Source organism: Scaptodrosophila lebanonensis, unplaced genomic scaffold, assembly GCF_003285725.1.
Source record: "Scaptodrosophila lebanonensis strain 11010-0011.00,11010-0021.00 unplaced genomic scaffold, SlebRS2 tig00000053-arrow-pilon, whole genome shotgun sequence".
Classification (NCBI taxonomy): domain Eukaryota; kingdom Metazoa; phylum Arthropoda; class Insecta; order Diptera; family Drosophilidae; genus Scaptodrosophila; species Scaptodrosophila lebanonensis.
In genome coordinates this window covers 3,850,728-3,868,301 of record NW_022060548.1, presented here as the reverse complement: position 1 = coordinate 3,868,301, position 17,574 = coordinate 3,850,728, and the positions used below count along the sequence as shown (strand labels likewise).

General features: G+C 40.8%; 1 protein-coding gene across 1 annotated transcript in view; it reads right to left on the bottom strand.

Moving 5' to 3' along the window:
* Nucleotides 1-2,087: 2,087 nt before the first annotated feature.
* LOC115623809 (neurogenic locus protein delta) overlaps nucleotides 2,088-17,574 on the bottom strand; it is a 30,213-nt gene continuing 14,726 nt past the window's right edge. Inside the window, exons 4-6 of the mRNA XM_030518353.1 lie at nucleotides 13,001-13,249; nucleotides 7,326-7,380; nucleotides 2,088-3,918 (exon numbers count right to left, since the gene is read on the bottom strand). Of these exons, the coding sequence (XP_030374213.1) occupies nucleotides 2,088-3,918; nucleotides 7,326-7,380; nucleotides 13,001-13,249 (2,135 nt within the window). The remainder of the gene's footprint in view (nucleotides 3,919-7,325; nucleotides 7,381-13,000; nucleotides 13,250-17,574) is intronic.

Genomic DNA, 17,574 nt, shown 5'->3' with positions numbered 1-17,574 from the left:
GCGATTTAGTATAATGTATGAGCGTAGATAACAAGAAGTATGGTAGAGAGTTTTAAATTATTTACAAAATCAGTTTGAATAATAAATGAGCGCTGTGTTTAATTTGTGATCTGTGTGTTTATTCGATTTCTAGGTAGCAAATGTATAAAAATATATATATCCGCCATATCTGGCCTGTTTGCCGCACAGTTTCGTTTTCGTTTCTTTCGCTTTACTTTCTTTTTAGCACTTTTACATCTAGTTTTACGCACTATCGAGGAACCATTTGCAATGTAACTGCAGAGCTTTTGTGTCGTTTTTGTGAAGAAGATTTAATTTTGATATTTTGGAATTTCGCAAACAGTTTTTCATTTTGCGGTCACTACACATGTTCGTTTATTTGTTTGTTTGGTTTGAGATCAAAATTAAATGTAAACATATTTTTTATGCATTTTAAACAACAAAATTAATAAGACTATTTTGCTTTGAAGACTTTTTGTTTGTTTTATATTGTATGTAGCTATATGTATTGTATATTTCATTCAATTTTGTTTTCCGTTTTCAATGTTCATCCAAATTTTAATTTTCGCTTAAATTTATAAATTCAATACATTTCGTTTACAGTTAAGTTCATTAACTATATAGATTGTTGTTGACTTCTTTTTGCTTTCATTGCGCCAAATTAAAAAAAAGTCCAAAAATTATGGTAGAAAATAAAAATGTGTTTAAAAAAAAACTGTAAATTTTAAAATAAGTGTTAAATTTTTAAAGTGTAATTAATAAGCACTTATTGTAGAATCACTAAATGTTTTGTTTGTCTTCGCTTGTTTGTTTGTGTAGGCTATAAAATTAAGCTAGATTTAAAAGTACATATATATATATATATATAGATATTTTTATATTTTATTATTTAAATATTAGACACTAAAAATAGAGCGCGAGATAGTCAATTTTTCATATAGTTATATATTTTATATCTGTTCGTATATCGAAATTTCCTATCAAATACTATGTACAAAATGCCTGGGCACTACTTTGCATAAAAAAGTAGTTGTCAAGTACTCGTATGCAATGAGGAATTCTTGCTCTTCGTTTACTATATATAGAGTTTACATAATTCTTTATGATATTTATGCACTATTTACAAATTGTCGCACATTTTTTTTTTACCTAAATTGGGGGAAAAATATATAATTACATTGAAGCAGATTTTTCGGTAACATGCAAAACGTCAGTGAAGGTGAAGGTCTAGTATTCTAGAAACAATTCTTTATTCTTTTATATAGAAATTTTGATAGCGTTATATGAACGAATAGCGAAAAACGATACTATAATACTTTCCGTTATGATTATATTTAAATGGCAGGCGTGTTTTTTCTCTTCCTGATCATGATGTGATGATGGAGAAAAGTTTTCATTGGCAGTGCGCGTTAAACATAATAGTATCGAAAAGTATCGAAGTATCGTTTATAACTTTTGTTTACGTAGCGTGCTTTGTCCTCAAAACTTACAGCCGCAACGCTACAAGACTTAAATAATCAATGTACGTTAATTTCACGGTCAAGTTTTTAGATTTTCTGTTGTGTTAAATTTTGTATCTTCTTTTGTGGGGGGGAAACAGCAGAGATTTGTTTCATTTATAAATGTCGTTTTTATATACACATATACATACACTTGCTATAATAATGTACTTTATGCATACGTCAGTCCATGCGAAACAAAATAATTCCAATGCCGTGCATCTATACGGGACATTTTCTGTTGGGTCTCTTTTGAACTTGTGACGTCACAGAGAGAAAATCAGTCCCGTATAAATGAGGCATTAGTTATAGTATAATTACAATAAGTTAGGGTATAAGTATAGATCGATGTGAGGGCTGCCTGTTACTCCTTGCGACGACTGCACTGCTTCAATCAATCAATTGATCAATCAAAAAACAACAACAACAAAAGTCACGCACCACTGTGCGGCTCATTTGGCGTCCTTTTTTCCACTCACTTCCCCGTTTCTCTCTCTCTCTCCCTCTCTCTATCACTCGCAAACTCGCTCTCTCTTCAGCTTATTCTCTTGATACTCTCAGCCTTGGTTTTTTGTTTTTAGAAGTATTTTACATATGTGGCGTGCCACAGACCACTGTGCGTTGCGTCGCCGCGGCACCACTGCCCGTCGCCATCATTTGGGAGGAGCACGCCCCCGCGACGCCCGCTGCGGCCAACGAGGGCCATCGCTGACTGCAATAGGAGCTCTCGCCAAGCACCGAGATGCGTTTGCTCTCAGCCGGACCAGCACCATTGCTTGCTCCGCTGTAGTCTTTGGTTTGGCTGGACTGCGAGGACGCAGTGGCTGCCGCCGCCGCCGCTGCTGCGGCTGCTGCTCCCGCTGAGAGAAGCTGGGAGGCGCGATGCATGAGCGTGGGATCGGTATTGAGCTGCTTTTGCGACTTGGCGCGCTGCAATGGCGCTATCTGCCCGACGCCACAGAACTCGGAATTGGCATTATTGTCGGCTCCATAATTGGACAAGGCGCCGCCGTACATCAGACACTCATCGGCTGCTGCCGCGGCGGCTGCTGCTGAGGCGCATATGTTATTGACTGACTTATCCCATGTATTCTTGATGATGTTCGGATTGCTGTTGTCGAAGGTCAGGCCACTGTTGCTGCCCCGTTTGACGCCCAGGGTGCCCATAACGGCGGGCCCACCCACACCCACTCCCACACCACCACCATTGTGGTGCAGAGTGGCCACCGCGTTCTGTTCGTTCTGCTTCCTGGCCTCCGCATCGTCCTTTTCCTGCGCACGCTTCCGTTTGCGTTTCATGCAGAAGACCACGCAGGCGGCAATGACGGCCACCAGCGGCATAGCCACCGAGAAGATGGCAATGAGCACCACCTGGGCATTGGTAAGGCCATCGGAACGCGTTTGGGCCGTCGCTCCATACTGATGAGCATCGTAGGTAACCGAGTCGTAGGATTCCTCGTCGCACTGCCTGCCACGAAAGCCGTTGGCGCAGACGCATTCGAAGCTATTCACACGATTCATGCAGGTGCCGCCGTTGTGGCAGGGAGCACTGCCACACTCATCGATATCGATGGAACAATCCTTGCCCGTGAAGCCCGCACGACAGTCGCACTGGTAGTCGTTGCTCAGATTCGTGCAGCTGCCGCCATTGGCGCAGGGCTTGGTCAGACAGAGGTCGACTTTGCTCGCACAGCGCGGTCCATGGAAGCCGGGCACACATTGGCAACGATACTGATTGACCAGATCGATGCAGGTGCCGCCATTCTGGCACTTATGGCCAGCACAATCATCCAAATTCTGTTCACATTTGGCGCCAGCAAAGCCGCTGGGACAGATGCACTTGCCACTTGGTTGACAATTGCCGCCATTTAGACAGGGATTGGGACTGCAATTGTCCAGATGCAGTTCACAGGTGACGCCACTGTAGCCGGTGGGGCATTCGCATTGAAACCCCTGCTTGTTGTTGCTGTTGTTGTTGTTTGTGCTTGTATTGCGGCAGCTGCCATGATGGCAAGGCTTATCGGCGCAGGTCAGCAGCTTATCCTCGCACATGCGTCCATTCCAGCCCTTGGGGCATGCACATTTGTAGCCACGTTTCGAGTTGGGATCATCGATGCAGGTGCCGCCATTCTGGCAAGGATTCACTTCGCCGTCGCATGAATTGATCTCCGTTTGGCAATCGTTGCCACTAAAGCCGGGCGCACACTTGCAGGTGTAGAGTCCTTGACCGGTGTTGAAGCAGGTGCCGCCATTCTTGCACGGGCGATGGTTCGTGCAGTAGTTGAGGTCCTGATTGCAGAAAAGACCGCCCCAGCCCTCGTTGCAAATGCACTCCCAGGGCTTGTTGCATGTGCCATGAATGCAGCCGGGATATGCTTCACACTCGTTACACAGCGTCCCCTTCCAGCCCGTTTGGCAACTGTAAAAAATTGGAGAAAAGGGTGAACAAAATTAACATTTAAACAATTTAAAATAAACACTAAATAAATAAAATCTATTTAATTCGCGATTTTTCTTCAGACTTAAGCGATATACTCTTCAATTAAGCTACAGAGTGAATTCCGAACAAGTTTGAATAGAAAAGAACTCCAAAAAAGGATGGCCAATGCTACCAATTAAGCTAGAAAAGTGCTACCCATCCCATAAGTGCAGAGCAGAGCGCAACTCGTTTCGCCGCGTTGAAATAGAAATAGAAATATAAAATAAATCCAATTAACACAATATTTGCGCATTAATTTGGTAAAGTTATACATACATATTTCGAAAGCATTGCAAATTAGTGATTGCTCAAATATGTACATACATATGTTATTAAAAAACTATTTCGGCCAAGTGGGTTGCTACACAAATTTAAAGAAGCAAACAAACAAACATAACTTTGTTGCGCTTTAAAGAAATTAAAAGCAAAAAGTGAAGGCAACAATAAAAACAACAACAACCATAACGCATTGCGAATCAATGAAATATGCAAATATACTTATACACACACACACACACACACACACATGCATTGTGGCTGAGAGCCAAGAAACGGACACGGACGACGGCATTTATTGAAGCGCCTTGAGCGCTGGCTTACTTCTCTTCTTTTTTTTTTGAAGCTGGCTGCGTGAAAGCCGAAGAAGACGAATCACCTGTTCAGCAGATCACACACATACACACACATACATGCATACATACAATGTGCACACATTTGGTGTATTGTGTGTATTTCAGGTTTGTAATTGATGCGTTTTTGTTTGCCTGTGTGGGTGTGCCCTGCAACGGTTGGTTGAGTTGGCCAAGCAGCAAAGGGCACATTAAAGCTATGATCAGACAGGCAAAATGTTTGCACACAACTGTGTCCTATTGCACAATTAAGATGTGGTCAGACTGGCAAATACTTAGTTGGCATACAACTTTTTTGAGTTGCACCAGAATATTATAATAAAATAATAAGAATTTTCTAAATAAATTTTAATAATTTTAGTGCAAATAATTTGCATGTCTGATCACAGCCTAACGCTCATCGATACACACATACATATGTACAAGTATATGTAGATGACAACTTTTTTGCTTATTTCTTTCCCTCACTTTTCATTCTGCGTCACTTTGGGGCTCCTCTTCAATGATTTGAAGTGCTTGTGCGATTGGGAAGAGTAGACGAACGCTTGACAGAAAGACAGACAGACAGACATGCAGCTGGCGGGGGATGCGGGGGGTGCTTGTCAACTTTAAAGAGTCAAACAATGACGATGACGACGACCACGTCTTTTATTTTCGAGTGCACATATCCGTGCGCCCGTCATGCAAAATGCAGCCTCGAGAACTGACGAAGACGACGACGACGAAACTCTAAGCAGGAGGAGTCAGTCACAAGATTATTGCTCATTTTTTAGCTTTTTGTTTTTGCATTTCTCACGATCAAAGAGGTCGCGCGCATTAAAAAAGGGAGGCAGTGCCGGCGAGAGTTGGGGAAATTAGTTCAGTAGTTTCTAATTATTCCTTTAGTTCCCTTAGTTACTACGGCCGTTGAGTCATCATATTTGAATTATTATTCCGTTTTAATTTATTTTCAAAATGAAAATTTTTTCTTAGCCAAAATAAGCCCAAAACCTAGTTTAGTATCTCCTCTTGGAGAGCTTGCACGAAGCGGAACGACCCAAGTCTACTGCTGGCAGCGACACTTCCTATGCAGCACATAACGATGCGTCTGCGCACGCATGCCCTCACTGTGCACAATGCCAAATGCATTCCCAATTAGACCAACAACAAAGGAAGCCTTCACCCACAAAATAATCAAATTGGCAGTAATTCAAAGCAGACATAGTCAGTAGAGTGAATGGCAAGAGAGCGCGCGGAGAGAGGTGGTAATTGATATGCAGCAGTGTGTACACGACTGCAGAAATGTCAAAAAGCGCGTGTGCTTGTTGTTATTGTTTTTTTAGTTGCGGCTGATGTGTTGTGCGCGTACGCGTTTAGAATTATTAAAATATTCCCACCATCGACAGAATAAAAAGGCCAATACAATTTTCAAACGCTGGCACGCATATTTAAGCGTTCAAAAGGCATTTGCGGTTTTCTACGAATCACTCAGTAAAAGAGAGGCCTATTTATACACAACAATAAAATAGAAGGAAAAGAAATAAATCGCCAGCGGCAATGAGATGTTGAATTTAGTTTTTGGCACAATTATTGACCGCAGTCAAAATGTTTGATTTCCGTTACTGTCGGCCAGCCAACAATAACAACAGCAATAATGCATGAATAATGAGCAACATCCTGCCGTTGGTTGGAAAATGTACAAAAAATATTAACAAAAATCAAACACAAACTGCGCACTAAGTTGGCAACACTTGCGCACAACAGCTGAGAGAGCGTGCCTGCCAGTCTGTGCATTTGTATGGATGTGTGTGTGCGTGTGTGAGTTTGTTGCTGCGCTTGAAATTTCATGCAGCAATTATTTGCGAGCGTAGACAAAGTGTTCGCTTACACCTGACAGCGACGAAGGCGGCGACCGCTGCCTTATGAAAAATGTGGGAAAACTTTGTAATGCAATTTAATGGTGAGTGTGTGTGTTTGCTTTTACTTCATTATTGTTAATGTACACAGCCAAAATTGTAATGCAAAACCTCAAACAATCAAGTGACAGCAGCGGCGTCAACGTCAACGTAAACGTCGACGCCAAAGTCTTAGTCGACGTCGTCACAAACCAAAAGAATTTCTTGCGGTTTGTCGCGCAAAACGTGCACTTAAACGCTAAAAACACAAAAAGTATTTTGCCCTTTACAAAATGCACACAATGTGCACAAAGTGGCTGCACTCCCCTTCCTCCTCCCAATCTTTCCATCTCTCCCAAACGACCCAACTCTAAGACACAAACAAGCACATGAAAAACTTGGTAGCAACAAAAATTGCTTTGAAAGGTGTGTCGTTTTGCAAGTTGTTGTTGTTTTTGTGTTTGTATTTGTTGGTGCTGATGACGAGACGCGGGCGTGTTTCGACTAGATAGAGCAACAAAAACAAACGTCAACAGACTGACAGACTGATTGAACAGAAAAAGGCGAATACAAGAAAAAAAACGTGCGGCAAACAAAACAAAAACTCATCATTAAAAAGAAATAGCGCTAGACATTGAGTTGCGCTCGCCCTACTCTAATTAACAACATTTGTTGCTACTGGTTTGTGTGTTTATTGGTCATATCAACATGTTGCCAATAGCGCCAGACACACAATGTTGCGCCTAGGCGTTTCTGCCAAGAAAGTTTGGCAATTGTTAAAATGATTAAAAATAGTAACAAATTAAATAAAAATAAATAGTTTTTAGTTTATATAGATACTTACATGCATTGATTGGGCTTATCGCAGTGACCATGCTCGCAACCTTTGGCGCATTTAGCTGAAAAGAGAGAACCGAAATAAAATGCTTTAGTAACAATTTCAAATGACAAAAGCAGCTTTAAAACTACATAAAAGTATAAATAAAAGTTAATGGTGCAACTTTGTTTGTTTATATAAGCAAACACGTTCCCAGATCCGAATTTAAATGCTTCAACTTAAATAGTTGAGTAGAAAATAGTTACACCTGCCACAGAGTTTAAACAAACAATTTAGGAAAGTAACAACAACAAAAACAGACGCCCACACGCAACAAAAACAATGCCAACAACCTACATAGAAAAAGCGTCAAATTGAAGCAATTTTTGTCCAAGTGAAAACTTTCTTTTTCACCTCCAAGCTGAAAACCTCTAAAAAAAACTGCTTAAAATTGCTTGGAAAAAGAAGACGTCTTTAAAACGCGTCAAAGACAAAAGCGCGTGATTTTTCACAAACAATAGAGACGAAATAATAATAATAATAATAAAAAGCAAAGACGTTTAATTGTGCTGACCAATGGAAATCTGTGTATCATGAATCATGGCCGTAATGCACGCAAATGATTTGATGCCGCCAATGCCTTTAAAACTGTTGCCAAGCAGCAGCGATCAGGAATAACTTGTTTCTAATAAGCAAATATACACGAACGGCAGCGCGCAGACTTAAGGCAAAGCAAGCAAAAGGAAACACACAAAATGAAATAATCCCATGGTCAAAATAAAAGAAGCAACCCAAGTCCGGCCTCTGCCTCTGACTGCCTGCCTTTCCTGCCTGCCTGCCAGCATCATAAAGAGCAGCCCGAAAAGCAGCAGAAGACAACAACACACAACAAAAAAAAAAAAAAAACACAGATTCCCAAGCTCCTCTCAAAAGGTTCAGTTCGAACTTCGATTGTATTGGAGCCGCATCGCCGGACCAAGTCAAGAATGTGGCAAACATGTTTTGTTGGCTGCCTCCTTCGTCGACGTCGTCGTCGCCATCGCCTTCGCCGCCTTGGCAGGAAGTTGGGGAGTTGCCCCGAAAGAAGGGCTAGAAAATTGTGAATTGCAGTCAGCAACAAAAATAACAGCAGCAGCCCAAAAAGGCTAGTCAGGCGTGTAAGTTGTTGCACAGCTCCTCAGCTCAGCTCCTCTTTAAACAGGCAGCCACACACACATACCATCACCCATTTTCATTGAGCAAAAATAGGCTGCTCTGCAGGAAAATTGCTAGAAAATCACAAAAACGTGTTCTCCACTGCTCCTGATGATGCCGATGCTGCTGCCGTCTTCTCTGCAGCGTCCACAGACAGTGCGCTTTTAATTTGACTCCCCCGTTTGCAACGCCTCTCCTGTCCACACACAATGTCTGTGCAGCTACAGTGAAATTTCCTTAACAATTTTCCACTACATGAACATTTTCTGCACTGACAAATCTAAATTGCAAATCAGTTTCCCCCAAAAATATCACCCGGCATTTTTAATTTGAAAATCTTGCTGAATAGTAAAATATTTTAATTGATAGTTGATTGTCATATGCAACCAAATGCTCTGGTTTTTAAAACTCAAGCGGCTCTATTAATTGTCCTAAAACATTGTTTGCTGGTTTCCCTTTCCCTTATATGACCGTTAATATACAGAAGACTTATCGACAAATTCTAGGCTTTAAATGGGGAGCGAACCACAAATTGTAGAAATAATTTGATAATTTATAAAAAAAACTCTTTGAGCTTCTCTTTTATCAAATCAGCACTGTAGTTTATAGTTTAAAGCGTAATATTGGCAATTGGCAATGATTTTTATTACATGGTTGGGCTAGGTCGCTTGTGTGTAGTCGTTGGGGAGCTCAGTCAGCCCCTTGAAATAGTTTTCACATTCTGCCGCCGCACTGAAAGTGAGTTGAGCTCCTTTTTTCCTCTTCCTCTTCCTCTACTTCTTGTTCTTCATTTTGCTGTGTCTATTAGGGCGGATGGTCGGTTGGTTGGTTGTTAGCTACTCGTGGTAGCTGCCGCTCTATTGGGCTGTTCCGCTCTCGACTTTTAGGAGCATGCTGTGGTATGTTAAACATAGTCGCCGTTTTTATCGTTTGTTCTGTGGCTGCTGCGCAAGTTCACACGCCCGCAAGCAACTCTGGCGAATGTATCTCATGCTCGCAGGCTCAATGATGTTGTTGTTGTTGTTGTTCAAATGATTATGATGAAAAGGCTGCAATTCAGTTTGCCTGCATGGGGAATAGGCACTTACTTTCACTGTCGGCACTGAGAACAATCTTCAAGTTGACAGCTGTATCTTTTGCAAGAAGGAGCAAAGTAAATGCTGCCAGTTCATTATAAAGGCTCATTAAAAAGGTTGAAACGCAATTTAATAAAAAGTATCTGAAAGATACAAATGTAACTGCAAGATACATGTGTATCTATACTTTTAAACATGTTTTCTTTTCTTCAGTTGATCAGTTTTTGGGCGTAATCAATATATTTTTTAATTGGGAAAATGTTTATAAAACAAATATCCGAAAGATACAAAACTATCTTTCGCTACAAATCACTTCTGTAAAGAGGCCATTCGCTTCCTTTTGTAATTATGGCAGCTTTTAAGGCCACATTGCATATTAAACGAACGCAAATGCTAAATAAGTAAGCTACAGTCAGAGCTGCGCTGAAATTTTTAAATGTATCTTACAGATACACAAGTATTTCTAGAGCAAAAAACAGTTGGTTCAGCCTCATTAGTAAGCGAGTCAAGTTTTAAACGCCCTTTCCAGCTCTTTACAAGATATCTGGTCGCATTATCGTTTGTGTTTTGTCTTCTTCTTTTTTTAGTTTACCCCTTTAATTAGTTGCTAAAGCGCACCCACAGCAGACCCTCCTCGATTTAACGTGCACTGCAGCTGCTCTCGCTACCTGCATATTGATCCTGTCACAGGCAACTTGTTTCATTCATGAAAAAAAAGGAAAGATACGACAACTTAAACTTTAGTTCAAAATAGCTTATTTCCTTGAAATTTAAACGCACACACACACACACACATATACACACCAATGCAAACACCGTTGCTTCATTCATACGCACTTTGCCCAAAATTAGTTGCGCATAAACAAAAACAAAAGCAAGAGTACAAAAGAATTGGCAGTTGAGCCCTTTGGGCCAATTTGAGGCTGCAGCCACTTCCACTTGAGCAACTTTTTTGCAGCCGCACGTTTTGGCTTTTTATTTTCTGCCTGCTTCTGCTCCTGCTGCTGCTGCTGCTGTTGGAAAATAATTTTCACACAAGTGCATGTGTGTGTGTGTGTGTGCCTTAATTTAAGCTCATTTTTGCGCATTTAACTTGAAAATAAAATATCGGTGATGGCAGCAACAACAGCAGCTGTATTTGGCTGCCTCTTCCGCTCAGCTCAGCCGAGTTGCTAAACCGGCAACAGAGCGGCATGTGCAGGACGACACAAAAATTATCTGCCCGAAAAAAAAACAACAACAACAAAAAAATGGGAATACAATCAGGCACTGGCAGACAGACGACGACATTTAAGGTGTAATCAGCCGTTGCCAACCCTAAAGGAAGTTCTCCGAGCTGGCTGCTGCGCCTGCGCGCACACACACACACAGATACACGCAAACTGCCCCAAAAACAGCACATTGAAGCAAAAGTCCTGCGCAGCTAAATACCGTATAAGAGAGTTTTCAAATATTGTAAATAATTTACCGTATTATTCTAAAGTAATTGAGCAACAAATTTTCATTAAGAGTTTAAAAAGTTGGTGAACGATAGCCGATATTTCACAAAATACAAATTAAATGATGTATCTTCTGGGAATTGAATAAAATATTTAATAATTATTATTTAATTATTAAGTACTTCGAAAAGTGAAAGAAAAGTTAGTTGAAATTTGTATTGTTATTAGGGATTTTATGGAAAATAATCATTATTTTAATTTATAACATCAGACTCTTTTAATTCGTCTAATAATTTGCTTTTCTCTTTTGAAACTCTGAGCAAATATTTAATTTTTGACCTAATTTGTTGTTACTGTTGAGACACTGTGCCTTGCCATCGTCTGAGCTCGTCTCCACATCCTACTGAGCAATGCTCGGCATGCAGTGGAGCATTAGCAGACGACGAAGAAGACGACGGCAACGAGAAGGTACGTCATGATGATGAAGTTCAGGCTGCCTCTATATGCATGTGCGCATGCGTATGCATGTATCTGTGCGTGTGTGTGTGTGTGTTAGTTTTCGTAAGATCTACCACACCTTGGCCTGGGCCTGGGCCTGAGCCCTTGCACTTGGCGTGGGAAGATTTTTCTGTTCTAAAGTTTTGCCTCTGTGTTTGTGTGTGTGTGTGCTCTGATTCACAGTGTGCGAGCCAGCGAGTGTGTGTGTGTGTGTGTGTGTGTGCGTGCCCCCAAAATTGTTGAAAGGTAGCTCGTTGGCTACTACAAAGGGCTGCCCGATTCGCTTTTTGGCTGCTGCAGGCGCTCTTTTGTTTAGTTCGTTAGACGTTTTGTTTCTGCTGTTTGTTCTGCGCGCTCCCGATGACAAATGACTTTTCATACACACTATATAGTATGCATATCGAAGGTACTATATAGGCACATTGGTATTTTCCGTGTTGCTTTGCATTTCCCGAAGCAGTGTGTTGTTGTCGTTGCTGTTCGTTATTCAAAATTCATTGATTTTTAATGTATTTGTTTGACTCGATTCGATTTTTTTTCTTTCTTTATGTTGTTGTTGTTCCTGATATTATTTAAATTGTTTACACACAAATCGTCAACTCATCATCGTCAGCGTTTGCCCCGATCGATCGGCATTCGTTGCGCGCTCTCTACGCATTCAAAATAATTACACTTTAATTCGTTTGTTTGCCCATAGCAGCCTTCAAGCTGCAAGCTTCAGCTCTCCTCAGCCCAAGCCACGGCAGACTCCTGCCTTTATTTCTGTACAATCATCTCATTTGATTTGACAAGCAAGTGATTTTCAATAATAATGAGTAGTGAAGTGTGGAGAAACGGCCAAAAGACACAATAAAATGAAAAAAAGCGCGTAGTCCACTTGACAAACATCGCAGTGCGGCAGCAGCAGCAGCAGCAACAATAACAACAAACATGTGCCTGGGTCCCCAAGTGGTTCAGCGAAATAAATGTAAAATCGTTGGCACCAAATTGGAGAATGGAGCACAGAAAAAAGATACACAAGTTGCCTAAGTGCGCGTTTTTTTTTTCTTAAATTTTGAGGCAAATATTTTTTGTAATTTATCAATTAGATTTATTGGTGGTCCATAATATGAACCAAAAGGCTTTGAAAATCTTTTTAGAGTTTATGCTGCCTGTTGTTAAAGCGTACATCAACCAATTTGTATGTGAAGATACAAAGATAGCTAAGAGATACTTTGCTAAAGTCAGCTAAAAACGCGCCAAGACTTCAAAATTGCTGAGCTGTCGTTTGAAAAACATGTAGATTGCTTCAGATGGAAAAGTATCTTTAAGATACATAATTAAAACCGACTAGGAAAGAACCTAGCACGTAAATGACGCAAACAAATATTTGCATAACTTTTTCAATGTATAAGCAAATGTATTTTAGAGCCTATCCTTCAATTTATCAATAAGATACAACACTCGGATATAAAAAGGCTTACTAGTATATTTATGTGTCACAAACACTACTCACCTTTATCACAGTAACTGCCTTGCCAGCCAGTAAGGCATATTATTTCACCTGTCTCTGAGCATGTATAATGACCGAACTGATCATCGCGGGGCCGGCATAAATTTGCACAGCCCGCTCCGTAATAGTGCGGATCGCAGGTAACGCGAAAATCATATTCGAGCCAAGTGTATTGCGATTCGGATTTGTTCGTTTTCCATTCGGATGAGACCTCCAAAACTTGTTGCACAGACAGACGTTGTATGAGTAGATCTGAAAGAAACACAAGGTATAAAGATAAGTGCTGAGATACAGATACAGATATACTATGCACATGTGAAAAAGGGTACAAGTTCGTAGATAGCATAATGAAGATTAATTGGGTTAAGAGTTACAGTTAAGAGGAGCAGGCGGGTCGTTGCTGGCGCTGCCGGCAACTTGCAGGGAATGCTTAATAATACAGGTACGAGTATTACATATGTATATACTCGTATACTTAAAAAATGAAGCAGCAAATGCAAAATGAAAAAAGAATAGAAAAAAATTTAGGAAAAACAACAGATAGATAGGTGGATGGATGGATGGAAAAAACGAAAAACTCCCAAATGCAATTGCTTGTCACACTCGCTGCGCATGCGCACAAGTCAAGTGCCGTGCCGAGCCGAGCCGAGCCAAGGTATGCGACGGCACTCTCCTAGGCACTTGGTATTTGCGACGATGCCGGGGCATGGCAGACCAGCAGCCAAGCAGCCAGCCATGCACACGACTCTGACTCGAAAAATAAAAAAACAGAAACAAAAACAAAAATTGTGAGGGAACATTTTCAGCTGTTCGAGAGTCTCTCTGACAAGCGAACGACTCAAGCCGACGCGACCGGTCTTTTTTGAAGCTACAAGTATTGGATGGCAGTGCACAACTCGGCTATGTGTGTGCGCGCCTTTATGTACATACATATGTATATTGTATATACATATATAAATATAGCCACATTATGCCATGGTCTATAAAGTAAATTGCAGGTGCATGACTATTCGAATTGCATGCAGCGAGCGAGCAACCACCGCCAACCAACTAAGAAACCAAGCAAGCGATCGACGACGAGTGGCTCAAGAGTTTTCGTTAGCGGTGGTATGTAAGCTCGAAAACAGCATAAATCTCCCGCATTGCCAAAGCGGCAATATGATTCCAAAATAAGCGAACAGAAAATATTCGAAAACTACTTATAAATAAATATGCTGTGGAAGAAAAAGAACAAACTGATCTCTGCTGGTGGAGAAAATCTTCTGCTTAAGCCACGTTGTGGTTTGTGGCACAAATGGGGCACAGAAACGGCAGCAATTGAAGCGGAAGTGGGGCAAGAGGGTAGCAAACATATAAAAGCAAAAGTTGCCATCGATAGAGAAAGAGAGTGGAAGAAGAAGCGCCCAGTGAAAGTGCAAGCAATGAGATTTTTTGGTAAAGATGGTATCGGTCTGATGGATTTGAATAATCATAGTGGCAGGGAGTTGTTACGAAGATCAACAGTTAAAGAAGAACAAATTTAAATACAAAGAAACTGTAATAATACTCTAAGTCAAGGGAGGGCCCCCCGAAAGGTGCCTAATAATTCTACAACTACAAGCATATTAGATGCATTAATAGGAATTTCGTGAAAGCAGACAAGTAACTCTCTTATTCAGCAATACAATCTAAAGATTTCTTTAAAAATTCTCCAACATAGTAGAACACTTGTATGGCTTGATATTGATACGTGATTATTCAGATAAACGCCACAGCTTTTACCTCAACGGCTTTGCAACTGGACTCAAAAAAAAAAAAAAAAAAAAAAAAATGGACCCAATAAATAAAATGTATCTCAATATTGTCAAAGATATATTACATGCTTGCATTGACAAGCGCGCCAACTGGTCGACGAAACTAGTTATCCAACAAAAACTAAATAGATTTCCAATAAAAATAAAATATACAAACTAATTAATTACCAAAAATATGCAATTGCATATGAAAAACAAAAAACAAAACAACTGACAAAATTCTAAGCCAGTTGGCCACCAGTTGTTGCATATTTGGCAAAGTCGTGTGTTGTGTTTGCCGCTCTGCTTCACCTGCTGAAGGTGGAACATGGAAAAGCGCTCAGTAAAGGCAGCAACGACAGCAGCTACAAAATGCAAAAATCGCACCAAACAACAACATTCCAAAATGGAGCTTAAAGTCTGTTTGTTGTAGAGTACTTAATGTACTTTTTGGCATTTTTGCTTGGCAGCCAAAAACAAGAAACAAAATCGAAAAAATAAAATTGAATTGTAGTTTTATTTACATTTGCAACACACGATAAAGCACGGCAACTGCACTAACAACAGCAACAAAAGCAGCACCACAGCAGCAGCCACACTAGCGGCAGCGGCAATGGCATGTGGCACGTTAAGTCGCCTGCTGTTTCCACAGATATGCACACACTGTGAAGCCCATTGGATTTGTGGCATGACAGGTTATTAGACGCGGCAACTTGCGACCGGCAACTACAAGTAAGACGCACAATTTGACTTTACAAATGCAGTCTGGCCAGTTATGGTGCGCACATTTGCAAATAAATATAAACAAATTAAAAGAAATAATTTTGTGTATATACACAAAAATTATCCCGACTGTTGAGTGTGTGCGGCATTTTTTAATTATCGCTTAGATGCATACAACAACAACAACAACAACAACGAAAATCCACTTCAAGTGAAAAGTTGCGTGCGACAACTTTCGCATTTGGGGGAAATTTTCTGCAAATAGTTGATAGTAATAGAGTTTGATTTATGCGCGACAAGTGCGGAAATATCATTTGCAAGTGTCAATAAAAATGTCCCCTCACGGAACATTTTGGAAAAGCTTAAAAAATTCCCTATTTAAACCTCATTAGCTTTGATTAATTGTAAGAAAATAAAATTAACCGAAACACCAGCAGCTGCAAGGCTTGTCGCCAGACTCGAAAACTAGTTGCCTAAACACACAACAAATTGTTGCAGTCGCAACAAATGAGTGAAATTTGTGTGCAACAAATTTGCAACAAGAATTTCAAACTTGACTCTGTGGCACACACACACACAGACTTATATATACATATGTATATAGTACATGCATACTGACAAATATTTAGCCGCACAGACACCAGCACGCTGACTTAAACTAAAGGAATTTTTAAAATACCATTTTATCAAGACACACGACGGCGGCGATGACGACGACGTCGGCAACAAGTTTAGTGGCAAGCAGACGATGCTGCGACTCTCTGCGCTCTCCGCTCTGTTGCTGGGCTCTGACTGCTTGATCCAATGAGTTAAAATTAAAAGATAAGCATTTTAACAACATTGCCAGCAACAACAACAGCGTGCAACTAACAACTTTGGCATTGGCAGAGATTAATTGGTAGGTAGGGATAGGTGAAAAAAATAAAAATAAAAAAAATCCACCGACTCAAGCAACAACCGCAACAACAACAACAACAATAAACTCTTAAGAGCATGAGTTGAAAGATTTGGACGCATCAAGGGAAAAATCACCTTGCACGACGCGCACCTCGAACGCGAAGGATGAAGACGAAGTTGAGGATGAGGATGCCATTGCGACTGCGACTGCAAATGCAAGAGAAGACGGACGATCGGTCAAGCTGTTTGTGTGTGTGTGTGTGTGTGCGGCCAGCAGCCCAGCAGGCGCGGCTGGCAGGCAACTAGCAGGCCATGCCTGGCCCAAAGGCAACTTGCCCGAAAACCTGGCGAAAAGGTCGTGCCTATACTTGAAGGCCTGAGCAGAATCGAGCTGTGTAGTAGTAGATCGGGTGTGTTGCATGCGTGCGCTGCTGCACAGATTCTTTTTAGCTTGCCCCCTCCCGTTTACCGCCTCCTTTGTGTAATTTATGTTAAATGAATATAACAAAAAGACTGAGCAAAAAAAAAAAGAGGAAGAAATAAGAACTTGTTGGGAGTCGACTCTGTCCCGCTGGCGGACAGGCGTAAACTTGCTACGCAAGTTGAAGTATGCGGGAGACCGATTCAGACACACTCTGTGGCATGTAAAAGTTGTTGCATACTTTTAAATAATGAAATTAATCCTTGACAAGCGCGTACAGCGAAAAATCTGTACAAAATTGAAATTGCAATAACGACGTCTTGTGCGTGTGTATTGAGTAAACGATAAAGATCTATTAGCCGACATAGATAGGAGGCATGTACTTGAAAATTAGTAGTGAAGCGGGCGCACAGCAGGATACAAAGTGAAAATCGAAGGAACGGCAGCAACATGAATGGACTTGGATGCATACAACAGCAACAGCAACAACAACAAGAAATGAGAAAACAATTAAAATTCCTCAAGGAATAAAAATCAAGCTAAAAATAGTCGGACTATAGACAAAAGGAGCCAACCAACCCAAGCGAAGATTTGGAAAGAACGCAGTTAAGGTTTTTAGTGACGAAAGAACAAAAAACCAAAACAAAAAACTTGTCTGTTTTGTGTGGCAGTAAAAATTCTTATGAAAACTCCATAAATCTTGAGAAAGGCCCAAGAAAGTATTAGAAATACACAACCTGATGGCAGGTAAGCATTAAAATCCC